Raw genomic sequence first — 26,930 nt, 5'->3', positions numbered from 1 at the left:
TTATTTGGCTGAAGGTGGCGGGGGGGGATGGGTGGGGGGGAGAAAAGAGTACCTCAGCTCCAGCTTTTAGCTAAATGGATGATGAGTCTTTGGGTTAAACTCCTCCTTTTTCCCTCCCACCACTCTAGGCTTAATCAAACCTTGGAATACTGTTCTTTTACCTCGAATCCGAGCATCTTCCTGCAGCTGAAAAATAATGAGAATTCAGAGAGAGAGTCAGAGACTTAGAGGCTAGTCTCCTCTGAAAATTTGGTATAACAGCTGTACACTTGGTCAAATGTAGTGATGTCTATGTGGGAAATTATGGGCTTTTAGAGGATGGAATTAAATTCTAAGTTTCCTGAAACCAGAACTTTTTTGTGTGAGTCCTTCATACCAGACCACTTAACATAATACCCTGCTATAGAGTATCTGCTCAATAAATGTTTATTGAATAATAAATAAATAGGATGAGATGTGGCCTTTTTAGGGGTGGGAGACACACAATTCATATGGTCATAATTGCTCATTTAGTGGTCTCTCCTCTTTTATTTTTTTCTGGCCTTTCTGCTCTCCCTTTTCTGGCCCCTTTACTCTCTCTGCATCTCCAGTGGTTCTCCGAGGAGAACCTTTTAATATCTCTGAAAGACCTTAAAAAAATCCTTCGTACCCATCCTAGAGTAAACAGCTGGTGATGATATACCCTTTGGGACCCCAGAGCAAACAGGAGTCTGGTAGATTATCTCTCTGTGTAATAGTGCTCTAGGCATGGGTCCTAATCTTTGTCTAATCAAAAAGAAAGTACATTCTATCTCTCCCTGATATCTTTTGCTTGACATTATTTCCTCAGTATTTAAGTACAAAAATCGTTCTTAATAAGTCTGTGACTAGGGTGTCTGTTTTGGCTGTACCAGCCTGGAGGATCCTTGAGGGCAGGGATTTCTCTGGTGGACCCCATGAAGAAGCAAAAGAAGAGAGCTTCAGCATAGAGGGTATCAGATGACTTTTAACTTCATATATAGGTCCTGAGAGGATGGAAATAAACACACACAAGTCCTGCTTATAGAGAGGCTTCCTCCTTTTACTCACTGAAATGCTATCTGGAGGAGATACAGTCCTCAGGGAACTAAAGTTCTAAGTAGGGTGGAGGCACTCTGACCCTAAGGCTTGTGTAAAAATATCAAATTTCTGACCTCTAACCAGTACCCCCTTTTACTTGCAGCCAGATGGAGGCAAAGACTGCTTTAATTTTCCTTAGAGTAAGTCCCAGACATAGCAACAGAATACAAAGACATAGCTTCTTGGGACTATAGAATAGTTTCAGTTCTAAGGCCAAAAGTGGTTCAGATAGTGAATTAGAGGAAATTTATTTTCAGTGCCTTCTCAGTTAATTTATACATCACCTCTTGCCAACTAGGAAGAGAGAACTATTTCTAAGAGTTTTAAAATATAATTTTAATGAAACTGTGTCTTTAGTCAGAAAAACAAAAGTTAAGACATCTGTCTAAAAGTTTCCCATTTACTTTGTTTTTTATAATATTAGTACTTAAGCTATGTGTTTACTTATATAAATAGTCACTGATAAGAAGTTATGTAGAGAGTGCTTATTGTTCTCCACTGTACCAGGCAGAAAAAAAAAAAGGTGGGAAGGTGGGAGAGCAGGCTTGGTGGGACTCAGATATATCAAGACCTTGAGCAAGCTAATATAATAGCCCAGTGTCTGGGACAGGCCAATAATATAGTGCATGTTTGACCATATTTTAAAAATATTGATCAGTGTATAGAAAAAGACTGAAATCTGCATAGAGGAAGAGCGGAGGAGGAAGAATGTTTTTATTTAGCAAAGACATTTACTCTGTTCTCTAATTTGCACTTTCCTACAGTTAGTAGATGTACTTGCCCATTAAGGAAATCTACCATATTAGTTGGGGACTCCTTCTAACTCAGTCACTTATCAGTGTTTTGTATAACTGCACAGAGTATTCTTGCTGAGAGAAGTTCTGGTAGATAGAATTTCCTCTGTTATCATATTTCCACAAGGGGGTTGTTAAACGTCTTCTTCTCGGGCACCTGGGTGGCTCAGTGGGTTAAGCCACTGCCTTCGGCTCAGGTCATGATCGAGTCCCGCATCGGGCTCTCTGCTCAGCAGGGAGCCTGCTTCCTCCTCTCTCTCTCTGCCTGCCTCTCTGCCTACTTGTAATCTCTCTCTGTCAAATAAATAAATAAATCTTAAAAAAAAAACAAAAAAACAAACACCTCTTCTTCTCTTAGATTCCTGAACTGACAAGTCAGTGCTACTCTATAAAGGGAGAAATCACTAGATAAAGGAATGAAACTAAAACCTTGATCAGGGTCAACATCACATTAGGGTATAGTAAAAATGGAAGCAAGGGAAAGTGATATGACCAAGGATTTTAGAGAATTGAATTTTAATCTCACCTCCTTTTGTATATCCCTAAAGGCCATTAACACCTGAAAAGAAGACACAAAAATTATGAAAAATTAATGTTCTAGGCTTTATTACAGAGGAATTTTATATATAGAATCTTCCAGCTATTAGGCTATAGGGTGTGAATGCCAAGATGACTATGGCTTCCTAGATTTAACAATATATCCTACTTCTACTCTACATATATTTCTGGGCTACGATTTCTCCATATGGTAAATGGGTGAAATGCAGGAAGTTATTTAAAGAAGACTGAGTTATGAAAGGAATATAAATTAAACCCACTACTACATTGGTTTAATTGGTCCTTATTCTGAAGCTAAGCATAGCTGTTAAAATCAACACATATTTGTGTTTAAATTCTAATACATAGGAGGACAACACCAAATATTGGTGAGGATACAGAACAGCTAGAACTCATACAATATTGGAAGGTATATAGAATTGTATGAACATTTTGGGAAAAGCTCTGGCAGTTTTTATAAAACTAAATATATAACTTCACTTACACCAAGCTATGGATGGATATAAGGACTGTTGGAAATCTGAGTTGCCTCATTTTGGGGAAAGGATGAGGACTTTGAGATAGATAGTTGTATCTTGTTTGGTGGAAGCAAACAAGATACTCAGGAGTTTCAACATGTGTCTATGGATGCATATGGAAGCTGAATAGTCGATGGGGTGGACTATGCCAGTTATCGGTATACTGCCTGTGTTCACTCTTTGTTGTATCACATTCATCCTTTTTAATATCACAGGTATCCAGTTATATACTGGTTCCCAACAGGATGGTTTTCTGTTGCTTACATAAGCAACTCATCTTTAGCTAATACAATAGTTGTGAAAATATTAAAGAGTTGTCCTATTCATGTTATTTTATATATATATATATATATTTCTTTTTTTAAACATATATTTTTATCCCCAGGGGTACAGGTCTGTGAATCGCCAGGTTTACACACTTCACAGCACTCACCAAAGCACATACCCTCCCCAATGTCCATAACCCCACCCCCCTTCTCCCAACCCCTCTTCCCCCAGCAACCCTATTTGTTTTGTGAGACCAAGAGTCACTTATGGTTTGTCTCCCTCCCAATCCCATCTTGTTTCATTGATTCTTCTCATACCCACTTAAGCCCCCATATTGCATCACCACTTCCTCATATCTGGGAGATCATATGATAGTTGTCTTTCTCTGCTTGACTTATTTCACTAAGCATGATACGCTCTAGTTCCAACCATGTTGTCGCAAATGGCATGATTTCATTTCTTTTGAAATGGCTGCATAGTATTCCATTGTGTATATATACCACCTTTTCTTTATCCATTCATCTGTTGATGGACATCTAGGTTCTTTCCATAATTTGGCTATTGTGGACATTGCTGCTATAAATATTCAGGTGAACATGCCTCTTTGGATCACTACATTTGTATCTTTAGGGTAAATACCCAATAGTGCAATTGCTGGGTCATAGGGCAGTTCTATTTTCAACATTTTGAGGAACCTCCATGCTGTTTTCCAGAGTGGTTGGACCAGCTTGCATTCCCACCAACAGTGTAGGAGGGTTCCCCTTTCTCCATATCCTCACCAGCAGCTGTCATTTCCTGACTTGTTGATTTTAGCCATTCTGACTGGTGTGAGGTGATATCTCATTGTGGTTTTGATTTGTATTTCCCTGATGCCGAGTGATATGGAGCGCTTTTTCATGTGTCTGTTGGACATCTGGATGTCTTCTTTGCAGAAATGTCTGTTCATGTCCTCTGCCCATTTCTTGATTGGGTTATTTGATCTTTGGGTGTTGAGTTTGCTAAGTTCTTTATAGACTTTGGACACTAGTCCTTTATCTGATATGTCATTTGCAAATATCTTCTCCTATTCTGTTAGTTGTCTTTTGATTTTGTTAACTGTTTCCTTTGCTGTGCAAAAGCTTTTGGTCTTGATGAAATCCCAATAGTTCATTTTGCCCTTGCTTCCCTTGCCTTTGCCGATGTCCCTAGGAAGATGTTGCTGCGGCTGAGGTTGAAGAGGTTGCTGCCTGTGTTCTCCTCAAGGATTTTGATGGATTCCTTTCTCACATTGAGGTCCTTCATCCATTTTGAGTCTATTTTTGTGTGTGGTGTAAGGAAATGGTCCAATTTCATTTTTCTGCATGTGGCTGTCCAATTTTCCCAACACCATTTATTGAAGAGGCTGTCTATTTTCCATTGGACACTCCTTCCTGCTTTGTCAAAGATTAGTTGACCATAGAGTTGAGGGTCTATTTCTGGCTCTCTATTCTGTTCCATTGATCTATGTGTCTGTTTTTGTGCCAGTACCATGCTATCTTGATGATGAAAGCTTTGTAAAAGAGCTTGAAGTCTGGAATTGTGATGCCACCAACTTTGGCTTTCTTTTTCAATATTCCTTTGGCTATTCGAGGTCTTTTCTGGTTCCATATAAATTTTAGGATTATTTGTTCCATTTCTTTGAAAAAGATGGATGGTACTTTGATAGGAATTGCATTAAATGTGTAGATTGCTTTAGGTAGCATAGACATTTTCACAATATTTGTTCTTCCAATCCATGAGCATGGAACATTTTTCCATTTCTTTGTGTCTTCCTCAATTTCTTTAATGAGTACTTTATAGTTTTCTGAGTATAGATTCTGTGCCTCTTTGGTTAGGTTTATTCCTAGGTATCTTATGGTTTTGGGTGCAATTGTAAATGGGATTGACTCCTTAATTTCTCTTTCTTCTGTCTTGTTGTTGGTGTAGAGAAATTCAACTGATTTCTGTGCATTGATTTTATATCCTGACACTTTACTGAATTCCTGTACAAGTTCTAGCAGTTTGGAGTGGAGTCTTTTGGGTTTTCCACATATAGTATCATATCATCTGCAAAGAGTGATAGTTTGACTTCTTCTTTGCCGATTTGGATGCCTTTAATTTCCTTTTGTTGTCTGATTGCTGAGGCTAGGACTTCTAGTACTATGTTGAATAGCAGTGGTGATAATGGACATCCCTGTCTTGTTCCTGACCTTAGCAGAAAAGCTTTCAGTTTATTTCTTTCAGAATAATATTTGCAGTGGGTTTTTCATAAATGGCTTTGATAATATTGAGGTATGTGCCCTCTATGCCTACACTTTGAAGAGTTTTGATCAGGAAGGGATGCTGTACTTTGTCAAATGGTTTTTCAGCACCTATTGAGTATCATATGGTTCTTGTTCTTTTTTTATTGATGCGTTGTATCACATTGATTGATTTGCGGATGTTGAACCAACCTTGCAGCCCTGGAGTAAATCCCACTTGGTCGTGGTGAATAATCTTTTTAATGTACTGTTGAATCCTATTGGCTAGTATTTTGGTGAGGATTTTCGCATCTGTGTTCATCAAGGATATTGGTCTATAGCTCTCTTTTCTGATTGGATCCTTGTTTGGTTTTGGGAGCAAAGTGATGCTGGCCTCATAAAATGAGTTTGGAAGTTTTCCTTCCATTTATATTTTTTGGAACAGTTTGAGGAGAATAGGAATTAGTTCTTCTTTAAATGTTTGGTAGAATTCCCCCGGGAAGCCGTCTGGCCCTGGGCTTTTTTTTTGTTTGGAGATTTTTAATGACTGTTTCATTACTGGTTATGGATCTGCTCAGGCTTTCTATTTCTTCCTGGTTCAGTTGTGGTAATTTTATATGTTTTTAGGAATGCATCCATTTCTTCCAGATTGTCAAATTTGTTGGTGTAGAGTTGCTCATAGTATGTTCTTATAATTGTATTTCTTTGGTGTTAGTTGTGATCTCTCCTCTTTCATTCATGATTTTATTTATTTGGGTCCTTTCTCTTTTCTTCTTGATAAGTCTGGCCAGGGGTTTATCAATTTTATTAATTCTTTCCAAGAACCAGCTCCTAGTTTCGTTGATTTGTTCTATTTTTTTTTTTTTTTTTTGGTTTCTATTTCATTGATTTCTGCTCTGATCTTTATGATTTCTCTTCTCCTGCTGGGCTTAGGGTTTCTTTCTTGTTCTTTCTCCAGCTCCTTTAGGTGTATGGTTAGGTTGTGTACCTGAGACCTTTCTTGTTTCTTGAGAAAGGCTTGTACCGCTATATATTTTCCTCTCAGGACTGCCTTTGTTGTGTCCCACAGATTTTGAATCATTGTGTTTTCATTATCATTTGTTTCCATGATTTTTTTCAATTCTTCTTTAATTTCCCGGTTGACCCATTCATTCTTTAGAAGAATGCTGTTTAGTCTCCATGTATTTGGGTTCTTTCCAAACTTCCTTTTGTGGTTGAGTTCTAGCTTCAGAGCATTATGGTCTGAAAATGTGCAGGGAATGATCCCAATCTTTTGATACTGGTTGAGTCCTGATTTAGGACCGAGGATGTGATCTATTCTGGAGAATGTTCCATGTGCTCTAGAGAAGAATGTGTATTCTGTTGCTTTGGGATGAATTATTCTGAATATATCTGTGATGTCCATCTGGTCCAGTGTGTCACTTAAGGCCTTTATTTCCTTGTTGATCTTTTGCTTGGATGATCTGTCCATTTCAGTGAGGGGAGTGTTAAAGTCCCCTAGTATTATTTATTATTGTTGATGTGTTTCTTTGATTTTGTTATTAATTGGTTTATATAGTTGGCTGCTCCCACATTGGGGGACATAGACTTTTAAAATTGTTAGATTTTCTTGTTGGACAGACCCTTTGAGTATGATATAGTGTCCTTCCTCATATCTTATTATAGTCTTTGGCTTAAAATCTAATTGATCTGATATAAGGATGGCCACTCCTGCTTTCTTCTGATGTCCATTAGCATGGTAAATTTTTTTCCACCCCCTCACTTTAAATCTGGAGGTGTCTTTAGGCTTAAAATGTGTTTCTTGGAGGCAACATATAGATGGGTTTTGTTTATCCATTCTGATACCCTGTGTCTTTTGATTGGGGCATTTAGCCCATTAACATTCAGGGTAACTATTGAGAGATATGAATTTAGTGACATTGTATTGCCTGTAAGGTGACTGTTACAGTATATTGTGTCTGTTCCTTTCTGATCTACTACTTTTAGGGTCTCTCTTTGTTTATAGGACCCCTTTCAATATTTCCTGTAGAGCTGGTTCGGTGTTTGCCAATTCTTTCAGTTTTTGTCCTGGAAGCTTTTAATCTCTCCTATTTTCAATGATAGCCTAGCTGGATATAGTATTCTTGGCTGCATGTTTTTCTCATTTAGTGCTCTGAAAATATCATGCCAGCTCTTTCTGGCCTGCCAGTACTCTGTGGATATGTCTGCTGCCAATCTAATATTTTTACCATTGTATGTTACAGACTTCTTTTCCTGGGCTGCTTTCAGGATTTTCTCTTTGTCACTAAGGCTCGTAAATTTTACTATTAGTTGACGGGGTGTGGGCTTATTTTTATTGATTTTGAGGGGCGTTCTCTGAACCTCCTGAATTTTGATGCTTGTTCCCTTTGCCATATTGGGGAAATTCTCTACAATATTCTCTCCAATATACCTTCTGCTCCCCTCTCTCTTTCTTCTTCTTCTGGAATCCCAATTATTCTAATGTTTTTTCATCTTATGGTGTCACTTATCTCTCGAATTCTCCGCTCATGGTCCAGTAGCTGTTTGTCCCTCTTTTGCTCAGCTTCTTTATTCTCTGTCATTTGGTCTTTTATATTGCTAATTCTTTCTTCTGCCTCATTTATCCTAGCAGTGAGAGTCTCCATTTTTGATTGCACCTCATTAATAGCTTTCTGATTTCAACTTGGTTAGATTTTAGTTCTTTTATTTCTCCAGAAAGGGCTTTTATATCTCCCGAGAGGGTTTCTCTAATATCTTCCATGCCTTTTTTGAGCCCGGCTAGAACCTTGAGAATTGTCATTCTGAACTCTAGATCTGACATATTACCAATGTCTGTATTGATTAGATCCCTAGCTTTTGGTACTCCCTCTTGTTCTTTTTTTTTTTTTTTTGTGGTGAATTTTTCTGCCTTGTCATTTTGTCCAGATAAGAGTATATGAAGGAGCAAGTAAAATACTAAAAGGGTGGCAACAACCCCAGGAAAATATGCTTTAACCAAATCAGAAGAGATCCCAAATCGTGAGGAGGGAGAAAGGGGATAAAAAGAGGTTCAGAAAGAAAGAAAGAAAAAAAAAAAAAAGGAAAGAAAGAAAAGATTTAAAAAGAGAATATGTGTATCATTTATTCTTCTCGTACCCACTTAAGCACCCATGTTGCATCACCACTTCCTCATATCAGGGAGATCATATGATAGTTGTCTTTCTCTGCTTGACTTATTTCGCAAGATGGGATTGGGAGGGAAACAAACCATAAGTGACTCTTAATCTCACAAAACAAACTGAGGGTTGCTGGGGGGAGGGGGTTTGGGAGAATGGAGTGGGATTATGGACATTGGGGAGGGTATGTGCTTTGGTGAGTGCTGTGAAGTGTGTAAACCTGGTGATTCACAGACCTGTACCCCTGGGGATAAAAATATATGTTTATAAAAAATAAAAAATTATATAAAAAAAAAAGAAAAAAAAGAGAAAATGTGTAAAGAAAAGTATAAAAAAGAAAAATATATATATATTAAACTAGTTAAAAAACATTAAAAAAGAAAAGGGTAAAAGTTAAAAATATTTTTAGCAGAAGAGGAGAAAAAAATGAAACAAAAAAAATTAAATTAACTGCAAGACTAAAGAATCATAGGGAGAAAGCCATGAGTTCCGTGCTTTGCTTTCTCCTCCTCTGGAATTCTGCTGCTCTCCTTGGTATTGAAACTGCACTCCTTGGTATGTGACTTTGGTCGTTGCTGGATTTCTTGTTGATCTTCTGGGGGAGTGGCCTGTTGTATTGATTCTCAAGTGTCTTTGCCCCAGGTGGAATTCCACCACCCTTACCAGGGGCCGGGCTGACTAATCTGCTCGGGTTTGTTTTCAGAAGCTTTTGTTCCCTGAGCGCTTTCCGTAGAGTTCTGGAGGACAGTAATAAAAATGTCGGCCTCCTGGTCTCCAGCCCGGAGGAGCTGAGAGCCCGGTGCTCCACTCCTCAGTGCGCCCTCAGAGAACAGCGCCTCTGGCAACAACCCCAGGGTCTACCCCAGTAACTCCCGTCAGCCTGACCTCCGGCTGCACTCCGAGCTCACCGAGCCTGCAACTGTGGTTCAAGGTACCCCCAAGCTGTGAGCTCACTGTCAGCTCTGTCTCTGTAGCCGGCTTCCCCGTTCTAATACCTGTAAGCTCTGCGACACTCAGACACCCCCAATCCTTCTGTGACCCTGCGGGACCTGAGGCCATGCTGACCCCGCGTGGGCTTCACCCCGGTTTAGCCTCTGGAGCAATGTGCCTCGGCGGAACAGACTTTTAAAAGTCCTGATTTTGTGGTCCGTTGCTCCACCGCTCGCTGGGAGCCAGCCCCTGCCCCCAGGGTCTATCTTCCCATCGCTTTGGATTCACTTCTCCAGCAGTCCTACCTTCAGAAAGAGGTTGTTTTTCTATTTCTAGAATTGCTGTTCTTTTTCTCTTCAATCTGCTGATGGATTTGTAGGTGTTTGCAATCTTTAGATAAGCCATCTAGCTGATCTCCTGCTAGCTGAAGTAGTCTCAGCTTGCTGCTTCTCCGCCATCTTGACTCCTCCCTGGTCTCTCTTTTCTGTTCCACCTATTTATGTGTCTGTTTTTGGGCCAGTACCATATGTCTTGATGATTACAGCTTTATAATACAGCTTGAAATCAGGCAACATGATGCCCCCAGCTTTGTTTTTCATTTTCATCATTTCCTTGGCAATTCAGGGGTCATACAAATTATAAAATTGTTTATTCCAGCACTTTGAAAAGCGTCAATGGTATTTTGATCTGGATTGCTCTAGGTAGCATGGACATTTTAACAATTTTTATTCTTCTGATCCTTGAGCATAGAATGCTTTTCCATCTTTTTGTGTCTTCTTCAATTTCTTTCATAAGTGTTATGTAGTTTCTAGTGTATATCCTTTACCTCTTTTGTTAGATTTATTCCAAGGTGTCTTAGGGTTTTTGGTGCTATTGTAAATGGAATCAATTCTCTAATTTCTCTTTCTGTAGTCCCATTTTTAGTGTATAGGAAAGCAGCTGATTTCTGTGCATTGATTTTGTATCCTGCCACATTATTGAATTGCTGTATGAGTTCTAGTAATTTGGGGGTGAAGTCTTTTGGGTTTTCCACAAAAAGTATCATGTCATCTGTAAAGAGAGAGAATTTGACTTCTTCTTTGCCATTTTGAATACATTTTATTTCTTTTTGTTGTCTGATTGCTGTTGCTAGGTCTTTTGAACAATAGTGGTGCGGTTGGGTATCCTTGTCATGTTGCTGATCTTAGGGGAAAGGCTCTCAGCTTTTTCCCATTGAGAATGATATTCACTGTCGGCTTTTCGTAGACGGTTTTTATGAAGTTGAAGAATGTTACCCCCATCCCTACACTCTGAAGAGTTTTAATTGGGAAAGGATGCTGCATTTTGTCAAATGCTTTCTCTGCATCAATTCAGAGGCCCATACTGTTCTTGTCTCTTCTCTTATTAATGTGTTTTATCACACTGATTGATTTGTGAATGTTGAGCCCCCCTTGCATCCCAGGGATAAATCCCACCTAGTTGTGAGAATAATATTTTTAATGTACTGCTGGATCCTATTAGCTGTTGAGAATTTTGGCATCTATATTAATCAGGGGTATTGGTCTGAAATTCTTTTTTGATGGGGTCTTTGCCTGGTTTTAGGATCAAGGTCATTCTGCTTTCATAGAGTCTGGAAGTTTTCCGAAACAGCTTCAGGAGAATAGGTAGTATTTCTTATTCTTTGAATGTCTGGTAGAATTCCCTGGGGACTCCATCAGATTGTAGATTCTTGTTTTTTAGGAGGTTTTTGATCACTGCTTCAATCTCGTTACTGGTTATTAGTCTATTTAGGTGGTCAGTTTCTTCCTGTTTCAGTCTTAGTAGTTTATAGTTTTCTAGGAAGGCATCCATTTCTTCCAGGTTGCTTAATTTATTGGCATATAGTTGTTGATAATTTCTAATTATTTTTTTCTATGTCCTTGGTGTTAGTCATGATCTTTCTCCTTTCATTCATAATTTTATTAATTTGGGTCCTTTCTCTTTTCTTTTGGAAAAGTCTGGCCAGTGGTTTATTGACGTTATTAATTCTTTCAAAGAACTAGCTTCTAGTTTCCTTGATGTGTTCTTCTGCATTTCTGGTTTCTAATTCATTGATCTCTGCTCTAATTATAATTATTTCTCTTATTATGCATGGCTTTGTTGTTCTTTCTCCAGTTACTTAAGGTGTAAAGTTAATTTGTGTATTCAGGATTTTTGTATTTATTTGAGTGAGGCTTGGATGGCTACATTCCCCATAGGTTTTGGACCAGCATGTTTTTGTTCTCATTGGTTTCCATGAATTAAGTTCTTCTTTCATTTCCTGGTTGACCCAGACTTTCTTGAGCAGGATGGTCTTTAGTTTCCAAGTGTTTAAATTTCTTCCAAATATTTTCTTGTGATTGAGTTCCACTTTCAAAGCATTATGATCTGAGAATATTCAGGGAATAATCTCTGTCTTTTGGTATCAGCTGAGACATGATTTGTGACCCAGTATGTAGTCTCTTCTGTAGAAAGCTCCATGTGCACTCAAGAGGAATGAGTATTCTGTTGTGTTAGGATGGAATTTCTGTATATATCTATGAGGTACATATGGTCCAATGTGCCATTCAAAGCACCTGTTTCTTTGTTGATTTTCTGCTTGGATGATATGTCTATTGCTGAGAGTGGAGTGTTGAGGTCTCTTACTATTAATGTATTATCAGTATGTCTATTTTGGTTAACAGTTGGCTTATGTAGTTGGCTGCTCCCATGTTGGGGGCATAGATATTTATAGTAGTTTGATCCTCTTATTGGATAGACTCTTTAAAAATGATATAGTATCATTATGTATCTCTAACTACAGTCTTTAACTTAAAATTTAATTTGTCTGAAATGAGAATTGATACCTCAGCTTTCTTTTGCAGTGTATTCGCATGAAAAGTGCTTCTCCATCCCTTCACTTTAAGCCTGAATGTATCTTTAGGTTCAAAGTGAATCTCTTGTAGACAGCATATGGATGGGCCCTGTCTTTTTATTCAGTCTGCAACCCTGTGCTGCTTTATGGGAGCATTTAGGCCATTCATGTTGAGAGTCACTATTTAAAGATAAGACTTTATTGTCATCATGTTGCCTATGAAGTCCTTGTTTCTATAGATTGTCTCTGTAAATTTCTGATCTATATCACTCTTGGAGTCTTTCTTCTTTTATAGAACCCCCCCCCCCTTAATATTTCTTTCAGGGCCAGCTTGGTGGTCATATAGTCTTTCAGTTTATGCTGGTTTTTGAAGCTCTTTTCTCTCTATCCATTCTGAGTGACAGCCTTGCTGTATAAAGTATCCTTGACTGCATGTTCTTCTCATTTAGTACCCTATGTCTTTCCAGCCCTTGTCAGGTCTCTGTGCACAGGTTTGATGCAATTCTGATGTTCCTCCTTCTGTATGTAAGAAATTTCTTACCCTTCACTGCTTTCCAGATTGTTTCCTTGGATCTAAGATTTGCAAACTGTTCTATTATATGTCATGGCATCAGTCTGTTCTCATTGATCTTGGGAGGGCTTATCTCTGCCTCTTGGACACGAATGCTTAGTTCATTCCCCAGATTAGGGAAGTTCTCAACTACAGATTTGCTCAAATATATCTTCTAGACCTCTCTCTCTCTCCAGCCCCTCAGGGATCCCAATAATTCTGATATTGGAATGCTTCGTTGAGTGACTAATCTAGCTCAGTTTGATTCCTTGGTTTTAATTTGTTTTTCCCATGCTGCCTTGGTTTCCTTCTTTTCCATTATCTTATCCTCTAGCTCACTAATTTGTTCTTCTGCTTCGTTTACCCTGGCAGTCAGAGTATCCAGTTTAGACTGCATTTCGTTCATAGCCTTTTAAAGTTCAGCCTGATTAGATCTTGTTTCTGCCCTTAGAGATTCTATATTGTCGATAATAATCTTCTCAATTCTAGATATTGCCTTGATAATTGTTACTCTGAAGTCTATTTCTGATATCTTGGTTATATCCATACCAATTAGTTCTGTGGCAGAGACCATATTCTCTGATTCTTTCCCTTGTTAGGGGTTCCTCTTCTTAGTCATTCTGTTGAGGGGTAGTTGAAGGAATATATAGAGTCCAAATTATTGACCACAACCCAAGCAAGATGTACCTGTTTTATAGAGACCTTAAGGTTGTCAGCCTCTTGTTCTTCCAGCCTGTCTTCTAGGGGAGCGGCCTGTTGTGCTGTTATTCAGGCAACTCTGTTTGGGCAGGGTTGCCCTGCCCCCTGTGGGGGGGGGGATGGTCTCAGTGAAAAACAGTTTTTTGGGGCTTTTGTTGTCTGGCGGCTTTCCCTGGTGGCTTTCCACGTCTCTTCCGAGAGTCAAAGCAGAAGTGACTATATCCAAACCTCTATCTCAGAATAGAGAGATTGCCTTCTGTTCTTCACTGAGCTCTCCAGGCCACACTGTCTCCGTTTCTGACTGTGCTGCCAAAAACTGCAGTGTCCTAGGTTGTACACCCCACAGCAGCACTCCCAGCCCTTGCTTCTGGGGCTGAGCATATTTCTGCCCTTTGTGCTTCTAAAACCACAAGCTGACCCCCCCTCCTTTTGCTCACAACCCCCATAGCTGCAGGTTTCAGTGTGGGGGGCTGCCCTAAAGTCCTTTCCTTGCTGCTACTGGTCTGCAAGTCTGTGCATGGTCCTCAGGATGGGAAGCTTTTGCCTTCCCAGAGCAAAATCATGAAGGCTCCCTCCCACTACCATTTATCTTCTGATATCTGCCAGCAGAATCATGGCTCCCTTCTTCATACCTTGAGACCAGCTTCTGGAGATACTCTCTTTGTAGAGATCCAGATATATCTTCTTACATCTCAGACTGATTCATGGGTGTTTAGAATGGTCTGGTAGATATACAGCTCAATTCAGGGGACTGGTTGAAATAGGATCCCTTGTTCCTCTGCCATCTTATCCTTCTTCCCTCTAAAGAATTCTTCTCTACCCATTTTAATTAAGAAGATTACTTTCTTCTGTAAAACTTATAGGAAGAGTAATTGAAAAACCACAATGAATAAAAAAGTTGATCACATTATTCATTTCATATAATATTGTTCAGTGGGAGCTTGCAGGAGAGGCTGTGGAGACTTTTACTTGTTTCAACAGAAAATCCAGAGTGATTAATTTAATAGTCTTTTCTTGCTTGGCTCTGTAGGGAAACTTATGTTATAGGTTCAGAGGGATCAACCCCCTATCTAAGAGTTTAAGTGTACATGAAACTGAATTGTTAAGATTGGGAAGTTGAAGTAGTTGATATTTTTGGGAAGTCATCAGAAACTCCAAATAATGTCTGTAGTTTATGAACATTCACAACAGCTTGCTATGGCTACCTATTGACATAGCTTCTCCACTGACATAGCATTCAAATGTAAAGTAAAGTCTGGCATTTTCATGTTTGAGAATTTGCCACCTTATTATTTTTGTATAGCCGGGAAACCAAGGACATTTTGTGAAAATGGAAAGGACATCAGTTTTTATATAATGAAAATAAGCTACTCTCAAATTCATTAAATTTAAATCTGTTTCAAAGTCCAGGCTGAATAATGTAGATTCTCAGACTTACTGCTTATGGCATTGCTCTAGTTAGACAACTGAAAGCAACAAATTTACATTGGTGACTTAAAGGACCTTTTTAAAAATTTTCAACTCATAGTTGTCGGATTCTAAAACACACTCGTAATTGGACTCAACAATTTAATTTATTATCAAACATTTGATTTAATGAAGAAGGCTGTTTTTGGCTGGAATCTTTAATTAAAAATCAAAAGCTTCTGCACAGCAAAGGAAACAGTCAACAAAACAGGCAACCCACGGAATGGGAGAAGATATTTGCAAATGATAGTACAGACAAAAGGTTGGTATCCAGGCTCTATAAAGAACTTCTCAAACTCAACACACACAAAACAGATAATCATATCAAAAAATGGGCAGAAGATATGAGCAGACACTTCTCCAATGAAGACATACAAATGGCTATCAGACACATGAAAAAAATGTTCATCATCACTAGCCATCAGGGAGATTCAAATTAAAACCACATTGGGATACCACCTTACACCAGTTAGAATGGCCAAAATTAGCAAGACAGGAAACAACATGTGTTGGAGGGGATGTGGAGAAAGGGGAACCCTCTTATACTGTTGGTGGGAATGTAAGATGGTGCAGCCACTTTGGAGAACAGTGTGGAGATTCCTCAAGAAATTAAAAATAGAGCTTCCCTATGACCCTGCCATTGCACTCCTGAGTATTTACCCAAAAGATACAGATGTAGTGAGAAGAAGGGCCATCTGTACCCCACTGTTTATAGCAGCAATGGCCACGGTCGCCAAACTGTGGAAAGAACCAAGATGCCCTTAGCAGATGAATGGATAAGGAAAATGTGGTCCATATACACTATGGAGTATTATGCCTCCATCAGAAAGGATGAATACTCAACTTCTGTAGCAACATGGCCAGGACTGGAAGTGATTATGCTGAGTGAAATAAGTCAAGCAGAGAGTGTCAATTATCATATGGTTTCACTTATTTGTGGAGCATAACAAATAGCATGGAGGACAAGGGGAGATGGAGAGGAGAAGGGAGTTGAGGAAATTGGAAGGGGAGTTGAACCATGAGAGACTATGGACTCTGAAAAACAATCTGAGGGTTTTGAAGGGGTAGGGGGTGGGAGGTTGGGGGAACCAGGTGGTGGGTATTGGAGAGGACATAAATTGCATAGAGCACTGGGTGTGGTGCAAAAACAATGAATTCTGTTACACTGAAAATAAATTGAAATAAATAAATTAATTAAAAATTAAATAAATTTAAATGATTTAATCTCATGTCACTGAAGTGAGATTCAGTTATTTTTTTTCTAACCACAAAAATGGCAATTATTCTTCACATCCAAAGTACAGAATCATATTCTTTTGCTTCTCAACACTTTAGAATTCTTCAATGAAAAGCAGGTTTGCATCTCTCAAATCTAATAAGTTTGAAGAATAGGAAAGCACCAGGCATAGTTTTCTACTTGTTAGCCATTATTCTCAGTTAAACTACTGTCAATCAATTTGGGAATGTCTAGGACATTTCAAAACATTAAAAATTTTTTACTAGCAACCTCTGATCCCATGGAATGAATCTGGCATTTGTACTCCTCCAGAATCTTTGTTAAAATACTTTAAAGAAATTCACAACAGAGAAATGCCTTAATAATAAAACAATTTCCTATTATGAATAATTCAAAGCAGAATGCTGTCCAAAATATTGAAGTTATGTTGAAAATGTATCTGAATGACAGTCCAATTTTGATGTCTTTCAGTGTCTTGATATAGACCTGCCAGCCATAGCCAATGGGAGGGAGGAAACTATCCTCCTCTGTGCTAATGACAAAAATCCCAATCACCTTCCAGATAAGACCTTTAGAAACAATGGGGCCACTTAACATGTTACTCTGTGAAACTCACTAGTAATTATATGAAAATTAATCATTTTTAATGGACTTAATTTTGCACTTAAATAGATAAAACTAAACACCTATACTCTTCAGGTTGAGTCATTTATTTTTTGAGAGGTTTATTTTTAAGCAAATTCATTTTTGGAGGGGCCAAATGTTTCAGAAAATTATTTTTATGAAATGGGACTTAAGGGTCACAGTGAAGTATTTGTTACACAATTTGAGTAGCTCTAAAGGTAAAATAAATTTCTTTTGGATAAGAAATGGAATTAAGATCTTTAATTTTCATAACAAAATTGTAACTTTGTCTTCTTCTATTCCAAGACTTAAAATATATGTATTTCTCAAGTGGGTATGAATTTCTTGTTAGTGGAAGAGATTTATTATTTTATTATTTATTTATTTATATTGTGTTATGTTAGTCACCATACAGCTCATCATTAGTTTTTTGATGTAGTGTTCCATGATTTATAGTTCTTATTAAAAGGCTGGCAGAGAGGATAAGGGACAAGATGGTGGGAAGTAAGAGGAGGTGCCTTTTCAAAGGCAAAGGAAACAAAAGCGAAAATAAACTTTTGGGACTTCATCAAAATCAAAAGCTTCTGCACAGCAAAGGAAACAGTCAAAAAAACAAAGAGGCAACCCACGGAATGGGAGAAGATATTTGCAAATGATAGTACAGACAAAAGGTTGATATCCAGGATCTATAATGAACTCCTCAAACTCTACACACACAAAACAGGCAATCATATAAAAAAAAAATGGGCAGAAGATATGAACAGAGACTTCTCCAATGAAGACATACAAATGGCTATCAGACACATGAAAAAATGTTCATCATCACTAGCCATCAGGGAGATTCAAATTAAAACCACATTGAGATACCATCTTACACCAGTTAGAATGGCCAAAATTAGCAAGACAGGAAACAACATGTGTTGGAGGGGATGTGGAGAAAGGGGAGCCCTCTTCCACTGTTGGTGGGAATGCAGGTTGGTGCAGCCTCTTTGGAGAACAGTGTGGAGATTCCTCAAGAAATTAAAAATAGAACTTCCCTATGATCCTGCCATTGCATTCCTGGGTATTTACCCCAAAGATACAGATGTAGTGAGAAGAAGGGCCATCTGTACCCCAATGTTTATAGCAGCAATGGCCACGGTCGCCAAAGTGTGGAAAGAACCAAGATGCCCTTCAACAGACGAATGGATAAGGAAAATGTGGTCCATATACACTATGGAGTATTATGCCTCCATCAGAAAAGATGAATACCCAACTTTTGTAGCAACATGGACAGGACTGGAAGAGATTATGCTGAGTGAAATAAGTCAAGCAGAGAGTGTCAATTATCATATGGTTTCACTTATTTGTGGAGCATAACAAATAGCATGGAGGACATGGGGAGTTAGAGAGGAGAAGGAAGTTTGGGGAAATTGGAAGGGGAGGTGAATCATGAGAGACTATGGACTCTGAAAAACAATCTGAGGGGTTTGAAATGGCAGGGGTTGGGAGGTTGGGGTACCAGGTGGTAGGTATTATAGAGGGCACGGATTGCATGGAGCACTGGGTGTGATGAAAAAATAATGAATACTGTTATGCCGAAAAGAAATAAATTTAATTAAAAAATAACAAAATAAAATAAAATAAAAACATTAAAAAAAGGCTCGTGGAGAAAACATATTTGAGAGGGATTATCTAAATGGACAGGTGAATATCTAGAAAGTGCCAACGTGCACAAAGATGAGTTTCTAAGGATTTGGGACTAGGTGAATAATAGAACAAGACAGGGGAGAGCATAGGAATCCTTCACTATCAATCAGCAATTACTCAAGGGGAAAGGAAGAAGTTTGCTCCTTTCTTAAGTCCTCTCTCCCTTCTCCCACTTCTTACCATGCTGTCAAAGATGACCCCTTCATACTCACTTGGTCCCACAGGGCTTCAGTGATTATTAGCTGTATTTCCTGTTGAAATAAGAGACACATTTTTGGATCATTACTCTAACTCTCCCAGAATTTGAATAGATATATCATGAAACTGATGCAATATAGGATATTTTTTTTGAATGGAGATGGACACTCAAGTCACCCTATTTTTCAGACAGTCCAAAGTCTTCTTTAGCCCTACTGAGTCCTTTTTAGGCTGTATATCTTGTCATCTCTTGACCTAGCTGGTGGGTGACAGAGATGCATATTTTACCCTTATGAATACCCACATAGGCTGCCTTCCCCTGGAGTTATCTAGTATAGTAGTAGCATTGAAAATATTACCTAGTCTTGGTAGACTGTGATCCACCAGTTGTAGTTCAGATCCCTGAACTACAGTGCCCAAGTCCTCCAAGATATGGTCCTTAATAGGCAGCTTTCTGCCTTCTGAGTGCAGTCCCTTCTCCATTTTCCTCAGAAACCAGGAGCCCCAAAGCAAACTGTCTATTTGGAATTCTTACCCACCTTTGGTCTCATTGTGTCATCAGCGGATTTTCTGGAAGGAAAGAATGACATAAATCTGATGAGGCACTGGGTAGGTGATTGTCAGCAAGATGGCAGAAAAGGAGATTCCAAGTCCTCATACCCCCCACACAAACATTAATCTTGATAACCATCATGGATGGGAATACCTGTGTGGCAAACCAGGAGTCCAGTGAAAAGATTCTAGCACCTCACTGGAGCAAAATATCCATAAATAGATGCATTGAAGAGGGTAAGAAAAACAGCTTCACTTTACTTATGTCACCCCTCCCCAAGGGCAGTGTAAGTCAGTGCCAGGAGAGATCATCTCAGCCTGTGATTTTTCCCAGGGGGAAAGTGAAAGTGGAATGAGCACCCTGTTTCCCCAGCCTTGTGAGACATTGCCCAAGAAGCCAACTTCTGTTTCAACCCACCCAGGTCACTGAGGTGATCAGCATAGCTAAATATTTTGGGGGATATGGGGAAAAAGAGAGGGAGTGGGCATTCACAGAAGCCACCATGTGGATCTCAAAAACCAGCTACAGATCCTACTAGGTGGTTTGTGGACTCTACCAAGAGACCCATCCATGAACACTATGGGACTCCTTACCTGCACGTACCCCTAACCCCTCAACTGGGTGACAAATGCCCCTAACGCTCTGTATATATCTTGAAGTGATGCATACAAGCTTCTGCAGATGGCAGGTGCAAGCATCTGCACAGTGTGTAGATATCTGCAGCTAGCTCAATTATGTAAGAATGAGAGAAGGCATATAATTTTAAATGCTCCAGGGCACCATCTTGGAGAAAATAAACAGGAGGCTCTCAGTACCCAGACTGACTTTAAGGGATCAAGAGAAGACACAAAACCTAAATGCTCCTGAAGAGGGAACAAGAACATAGGGGTGAGTATCTCCATAAAAAAGGCCTGAGAAGCCCCCCACATTTTTAGCTGGGCTGATTGGAGAAGGTCTTTCACTCTCAAAGCTAGTCAGTAAAGATTAACAGTGGGGACCACTTCTTCAAATTCAAAGATAACGATGGAAGAATTCAGGGAACACGAAGAATCAAGGAAATAAATTTCCAGTGGTGGGCCCCAAAGAAATGGAAATCTAGGAATTACCTGGAAAATGATTCAAAATAATCATATTAAGGAAGCTCAGTGAGCTACAAGAAGGCACAGACAACTAGTGGAAATCAGGAAAGCAATACATAAACAAAAAGAAAAGTTTAAGAAAGAGATGATAAGCATAAAAAAAAGAATCCAGCAATTTCTGGAGCTGAAGAATACAGTGGTTTTACTAAAGAATTCAATAAAGAGCTTCAACAGCAGGCTCAAGCATAAGAGAGAATCGTTGAGTTTGAAGACAGATAATTTGAAATTTAAATTCAAACAGAGGAACAAAAAGAAAAAAACAATTCAAAAGAGTGAAGAAAACCAATACAAAAGAGTGAAAAAAAACAATTCAAAAGAGTGAAGAAGTAACTTATGCGACACCATCAAATGACACAATATAGACATTTGAGACCCTCAGAAGAAACAAGGAAAGAGAAAAAGACAGAGAACTTATATAATAAAATAATGCCAGAAAAATTCCTAAATCCAAGAAACGAAATAAACATCCTGATTCAAGATGCTCAAAAATTTCAAAGAGGCTGAAATTGAGAGGTCTTCACTGAGACATTATATTCGAATTGTCTAAAGGCAAAGGCAAAGAGAATTTGGAAAGCAGCAAGGAAAAATGAAATGCTACATACAAGGCTACTTCCAAAAGACAATAAGCTGCCTTCTCAGCAGACACCTTGCATGCCAGGAGGGAGTAGGATGAAGTAGCCAAAGTATTAAAAGAAAAAATCTGCTAACAAAGAATATTTTACCTGGCAAAATTATCCTTCAGAAATGAATGAAAGGTAGACTTTCACAGACAGATAAAAGCTAAGCAAGTTCATCACCACTAGACTTGGTGTACAATACATGCTAAAGGGATTTCATCAAGTTGAAATCAAAGAATGTGAAATAGCAGAATGAAAATATAGAAGTGTAACTTTTCTGGGAAAAAGTAAGTATATAGTCTAATTCAGAATATTTCAGTACTGTAATGGTGGTGCTTCAATCATTTTTAATGCCAGTATAAAAGTTAAAACCCAATAGTACTAAAAGTAACTGTAGCTACAATAATTTTTTAATGGATGCACATTACAAAAAGATGTATATATCGAGGCATCTGGCTGGCTCAGTTGGTAGAACATGTGACTCTTGGTCTTGGGCATCATAATCGCTGATTTCAAGCTATATTACAAAGGTATAGTTATCAAACTGTCATATAAACAGAAACATAAACCAGTGTAATATAGTAGAGAGACAAGAAAATAATACACATATGTACAGTAAACCAATCTTTGACTAGGGAACTAAGGATACAAAATGGAAAAGAGATGTTTTGTTTTTTTGTTTCAAAAAACTGTGTTGAGGAAACAGGATATCCACATGCAAAAGAATGAAATTGAACTTTTATAACATGCATAAAAATCAAACCAGCATTGATTAAAGACTTAAAGACCTCAAATTGTAAAACCCCTAGAAGAAAACAAAGGGAAAAGCTCCTTGACATTATTTTTAGCAATGTTGTTTTGGATATGGCACCATAATTCCAGGCAACAAAAACAAAAATAAACAAGTGGGACTATATCAAACTAATAACTTTCTGCACAACAACAACAAAAATCAAGAAAGTGAAAAGACAACCTCTGAAATGAGAGAAAATACTTGCAAACCGTACATTTGATAAGGGGCTAATATCCAAAATATGTAAGGAACTCATATAACTCCATATCAAAAAAGCAAGTAACCCATTTGAAAAATGGGCAAAGGACCTGAATAGACATTGTTTCAAAGAAGACATACAAATAGCCAACAAGCACATGAAAAGTGCTCAACTTCATTGACCATCAGGGAAATGCAAATCAAAACCATAATGAGAATGGTCATACATGTTAGAATTATTATCAAAAAGACAAATAACAAGTGTTGGTAAGGTTGTAGAGAAAAGGGAACACCTGAGATGGGCACTTGTTGATCACTTAGATCAACAGTTGTTGAGGGGAATGTAAATTAGTACAGCTGCAATGGAAAACATTATGGAGGTTCCTCAAAAAATTAAACAGAGCCGCCATATGAGCTAGCAATTCTACTTCTCAATATTTATCCAAAGAAAATGAAAACACTAACTTGAAAAGATATATGCACTTCCATGTTCACTGTAGCATTATTTACAGTAGTCAAGATATGGAAACAACCTAAGTGTCCATCAAGGGATGAATGGGTAATAAAAACGTGATCTATATTTATATAGATATCTATAACTATATAACTCTATACAATGGAATACTATTCAGTCAAAAAAGAAGGAAATATGGCATTTGTGACATGGATAGAACTTGAGGACATTATGATACATGAAATAAGTCAGAAAAAGACAGATACCAACTAATGAATCATTGAACAGTACATCAAAAACTAATGATGCACTATATGTTGCCTAATTGAACTTAATTTAAAAAAAAGACATATCATATGATCTCATTAATCTGTGAAATCTCTCCCACCCACAAAAAAACCCCCCAAAACTGAATTCATAGAAATAGAGAACAGATTGGTGACTACCAGAGTGGGGGAAGATGGTGGGTGAAATGGGTTAAGGGGCCAAAAGGTACAAAGCTCCAGTTATAAAATAAGTTGTGGGGATATAATGTACAGCATAGTGACTATGGTTAATAATACTGGTACTGCATATTTGAAAGTTACTGAGAGAGTAGATCCTAAAATTTCTCATCACAAGGAAAAACGTAACTCTGTGTAGTGACATATTAATTAGACATATTGTGGCAGTTGTTTCATAGTATATAAAATATCAAATCATTTTGTTGTACACATGAAACCAATATAATGTTGTGTTGATTATATCTCAATTTTGAAAAAACATATCAAGTGTTGGTGAAGATATAGACAAAGGGGAACCTTGGTATACTGTTGGTGGGAATGTAAATTGGTACAGAAATTATGGTTAACAGTATTAAAAATTTTTAAATGGAATTACCATGTGAGCCAGCAGTTCCACTATTGGGTATATATACATGAGAACTGAAATTATTATATTTTAATGGATACCTATACTCCTGTGTTCATTGCAGCATTATTTATAGTAGCTAAGATATGGAAACAACATATTGTTTATGATAGATGAGTGATTAAAAAATGTAGCATAGTGGGGGGAGGGGGTTTGGGAGAAGGGGGTGGGATTATGGACATTGGGGAGGGTATGTGATTTGGTGAGTGCTGTGAAGTGTGTAAACCTGGTGATTCACAGACCTGTACCCCTGGGGATAAAAATATATGTTTATAAAAAATAAAAAATTAAAAAAAAAAAAGAAGAAACTCTGACAAAAAAAAATGTAGCATATACATACAATCAAATATTGTTTTGCCTTGAAAAACAAGGAAATTCTGTCATTTATGACAACACTGGTGGACCTGGAGGACATTATGCTAAGGGAAATAAGCCAGACTGAGAAAGGCAAGTTTTATGTGATCTATATTATACGTGGAATCTAAAATTGTTAAACTCATAGAAACAGTGGGTAGATGGTTGTTATCTGGGGCCTGGGTGAGAGGGAAATGAAGAAATGTTGGTTTAGGGGTACAAAGTTTCATAATGCAAGATGAGTAAATTCCGGAGATCACTAATGTTTGGCATATTTCCTATAGATAACAATACTATACTGTATATTTGAGGGTAGTTTGGGATTGGATTGTATGAAAGCCTTTGCAACTGTAAAGTTCGTTTTAAATATTACTTAATTACTATTACTAATTATATATTATATATTATACTATTTACTATACTGCTATATATTACATATTATTACTAATAATATGTTAATAAATATTAACATTATAACCACATAATTATATAATTATAATATTATGTTAATATTAATATAATAACTATTATATAATAGTTATCACTATTTTTCAGTGTCTTGCTTACTGCCACTGACAAAACAACTATTTGTCAGCAGAGAAATCAGGTCTCTGTTGTTTATGTGCTTTCTTCATATATTTCTCATTGACTCCATTATCTATTCATTATTTTCCCCTTATAGTCCTGCATCTGTCTGCAAGAGACTTCATACTCTTAGAACAGGTTTCCATCTTCCTGCAAGTTTCAGGCTGCTCAGTTTCTCACTGGTTCTCAAGACTTGAGGTCTATTTAACTATTCTGAGCAATTTAATCAAAGATAGGCAGCTTAGAAACCTTGAAGACACTTTGATTCTCTTCCTGAACTCCTACAAACTCTTATCTTGAAACATCTGCATACTTCAAAAGCTCAAGCCAAGTCCTAATTCCTTTCTGGAGCTTTCTTGAGCTATAAGCTCACTGCAGGCCTCCTTCCTTTCAACTTTATGGATAACATTGCCTGGCTGTCATACTCAATTTCATGGGGGTAGATTCTGGCCCTCCTCTCCACCCTAGTCCAAGGGAAGCATAGTTTTGGAAGGCTGGCCTTGATTTACACTATAGAGGAGGTAAGGACTTCCAGCAAAAGTTTATCCTAAGATAAATAAATATCTGTAGGTTGTATACCCACCTAACTCCTACAGGTATTTCAGATTGATGCCCACCCTCCAAAGTGAAAAAACAAAGGTCTAATATTCCTTCCATTGAGGAGGTGGGGAAGAGGGAGGACACACAAAAGTTCCCACCCTCCTCTATCAGGAAATAGGTACAGCCAGAAGGGTGATGGGAGAGAGTTGACCCTAGTTTGTGTCCCATACAGCATATATAAAGACTTCTGAAGTTCATCATTAGCTCCATTTACCTATTCTGCTGCGTAGAGGTCCTTTGTTCTTGATCTTGGGAGATATGCTGTGCCATTTGTCCTTGAACAGAAACCAGAAACTCTGGAGCTGAAGATGGAAATAGCTCTAGGCCCTGGGAAGGCACAAATGATAGGGGGAAGAAGACAGGTTTATAGTGAGAAGAGAAGTGTTTATTTACTAGAGAATACCAGGACAGAGGTCTCCACAGTTCCCTAAGCATCTGTGTTTTGAATTGGTCAATGTGTGTGTGTGTGTGTGTGTGTGTGTGTGTGTGTATAAAGAAAGATAAGGGTGAGAGTAAGGAAGTATAGAAGTATAGCCCCATGTAAGTCTCTATCCTTTTTTTCATAAAAACAGAAATTCCAATGAGAAAGTAGGCGAAGAAAGAGAAACAATGTAAAAAATAATAGCTGAAAAAAAAATAGCTGGCTGAGATTGGGGCTCCCCCACAGTCAGAATCTTCATGGTCAACTAAGGGTACCACTATAGGTTAGAAGTCTATCAGCTCTAGCCTTCAAGTGCTTTGAGGGAAACCTCATAGTTGAGTGTCAAAAAGACATGGGGCTGAGAAGCTAAAACTGACCTAGACAAGAGTTAAACCTTCCTCTGAAAATTTGCCTCCCAGCTTCGCCCTCCCATCCTTCCCCAGCTCTAAACCCAAGTCAGAACTAGGCCAGTTATGCCCAGAAAGTTACCCAGCTGGGCTTCCCAAGTTGTAATTAACCCCACCCTTTTTCCCCTAGAATTTCTCCTCTTTGAGCCCCATCTCACAACAACCCCATCTCATCTGCTCTCATCTACCTTGCTCTTATCAACTCTCTGTGACTTCAGCTGTGACATCATAGATCTGAGACAGTGGGCTCTCCCCTCCCACCCTCAGCCCAGGCTCCATTTAGTCCAAATGATGATAAAATAATGAGATAATATTTTGAAATTTGAGTTTTGTAAGATTTTTGTGCTGCTTCATTGCCTTCCACTCATTGTATTAAACATCCAGTGCTTCTGAGAGACGGTAGGAATGGGCTGAGAGGAATCCACCTTTAACTTTGAATTTCAAAACAAGGTCTGAAAAATTTGGCTTTCAGTTTCCTTTTTTTTTTTTTTAAAGATTTTATTTATTTATTTGACAGAGAGAGATCACAAGTAGGAAGAGGAGCAGGCAGAATGAGAGGGGGAAGCAGGATTCTTGCTGAACAGAGAGTCCAATGTGGGGCTCGATCCCAGGACCCTGGGATCATGACATGAGCCAAAGGTAGAGGCTTTAACCCACTGAGCCATACAGGCACCCCTGGCTTTCAGTTTCTTAAAAAAAAAAAAAAACTTTTTAAAATTCCAGTATACTTATATACAGTATTGTATTAGTTTCAGGTGTACTATATAGTGATTCAGCAATTCTGTACATTACTCAGTGCTCATCCAGGTAAGTGTACTCTTAAACTTCTTCATCTATTTCAACCTTTCCCCTCCACTTCCCCTCAGACAACTACTAGTTTGTTCTCTATGTTTAAGACATTTTTTTTGCCTCTTTTTTCTTTGTTCATTTGTTTTATTTCTTGAATTTCACATATGAGTGAAATCATATGGTGTTTGTCCTTGTCTGACTTACTTCACTTAGCATAATACCATCTGGATGCATCCATG

General features: G+C 38.2%; 1 protein-coding gene across 3 annotated transcripts in view; it reads right to left on the bottom strand.

The window, feature by feature from the left end:
* Positions 1 to 26,067, bottom strand: part of LOC309870371 (uncharacterized protein C12orf54) — a 45,252-nt gene extending 19,185 nt beyond the window's left edge. For 2 of the 3 annotated variants that reach the window (XM_082742497.1, XM_082742499.1), the window contains exons 1-6: positions 25,985 to 26,067; positions 25,289 to 25,401; positions 19,412 to 19,442; positions 18,887 to 18,925; positions 2,419 to 2,451; positions 162 to 186 (exon numbers count right to left, since the gene is read on the bottom strand). In XM_082742497.1, coding sequence (XP_082598623.1) covers positions 162 to 186; positions 2,419 to 2,451; positions 18,887 to 18,925; positions 19,412 to 19,442; positions 25,289 to 25,344 — 184 coding nt within the window. In that variant the 5' untranslated portion in view covers positions 25,345 to 25,401; positions 25,985 to 26,067. Of the gene's footprint in view, positions 1 to 161; positions 187 to 2,418; positions 2,452 to 18,886; positions 18,926 to 19,411; positions 19,443 to 25,288; positions 25,402 to 25,872 lie in introns of all 3 variants that reach the window. The other variant, XM_082742498.1, reaches the window with a different exon arrangement.
* Positions 26,068 to 26,930: the final 863 nt, after the last annotated feature.

Source organism: Mustela nivalis (assembly GCF_964662115.1).
Source record: "Mustela nivalis genome assembly, chromosome: 7".
Taxonomy (NCBI): Eukaryota; Metazoa; Chordata; class Mammalia; order Carnivora; family Mustelidae; genus Mustela; species Mustela nivalis.
Note: the sequence above shows the minus strand (reverse complement) of the source record. Positions and strands in the feature narration are given on the sequence as shown.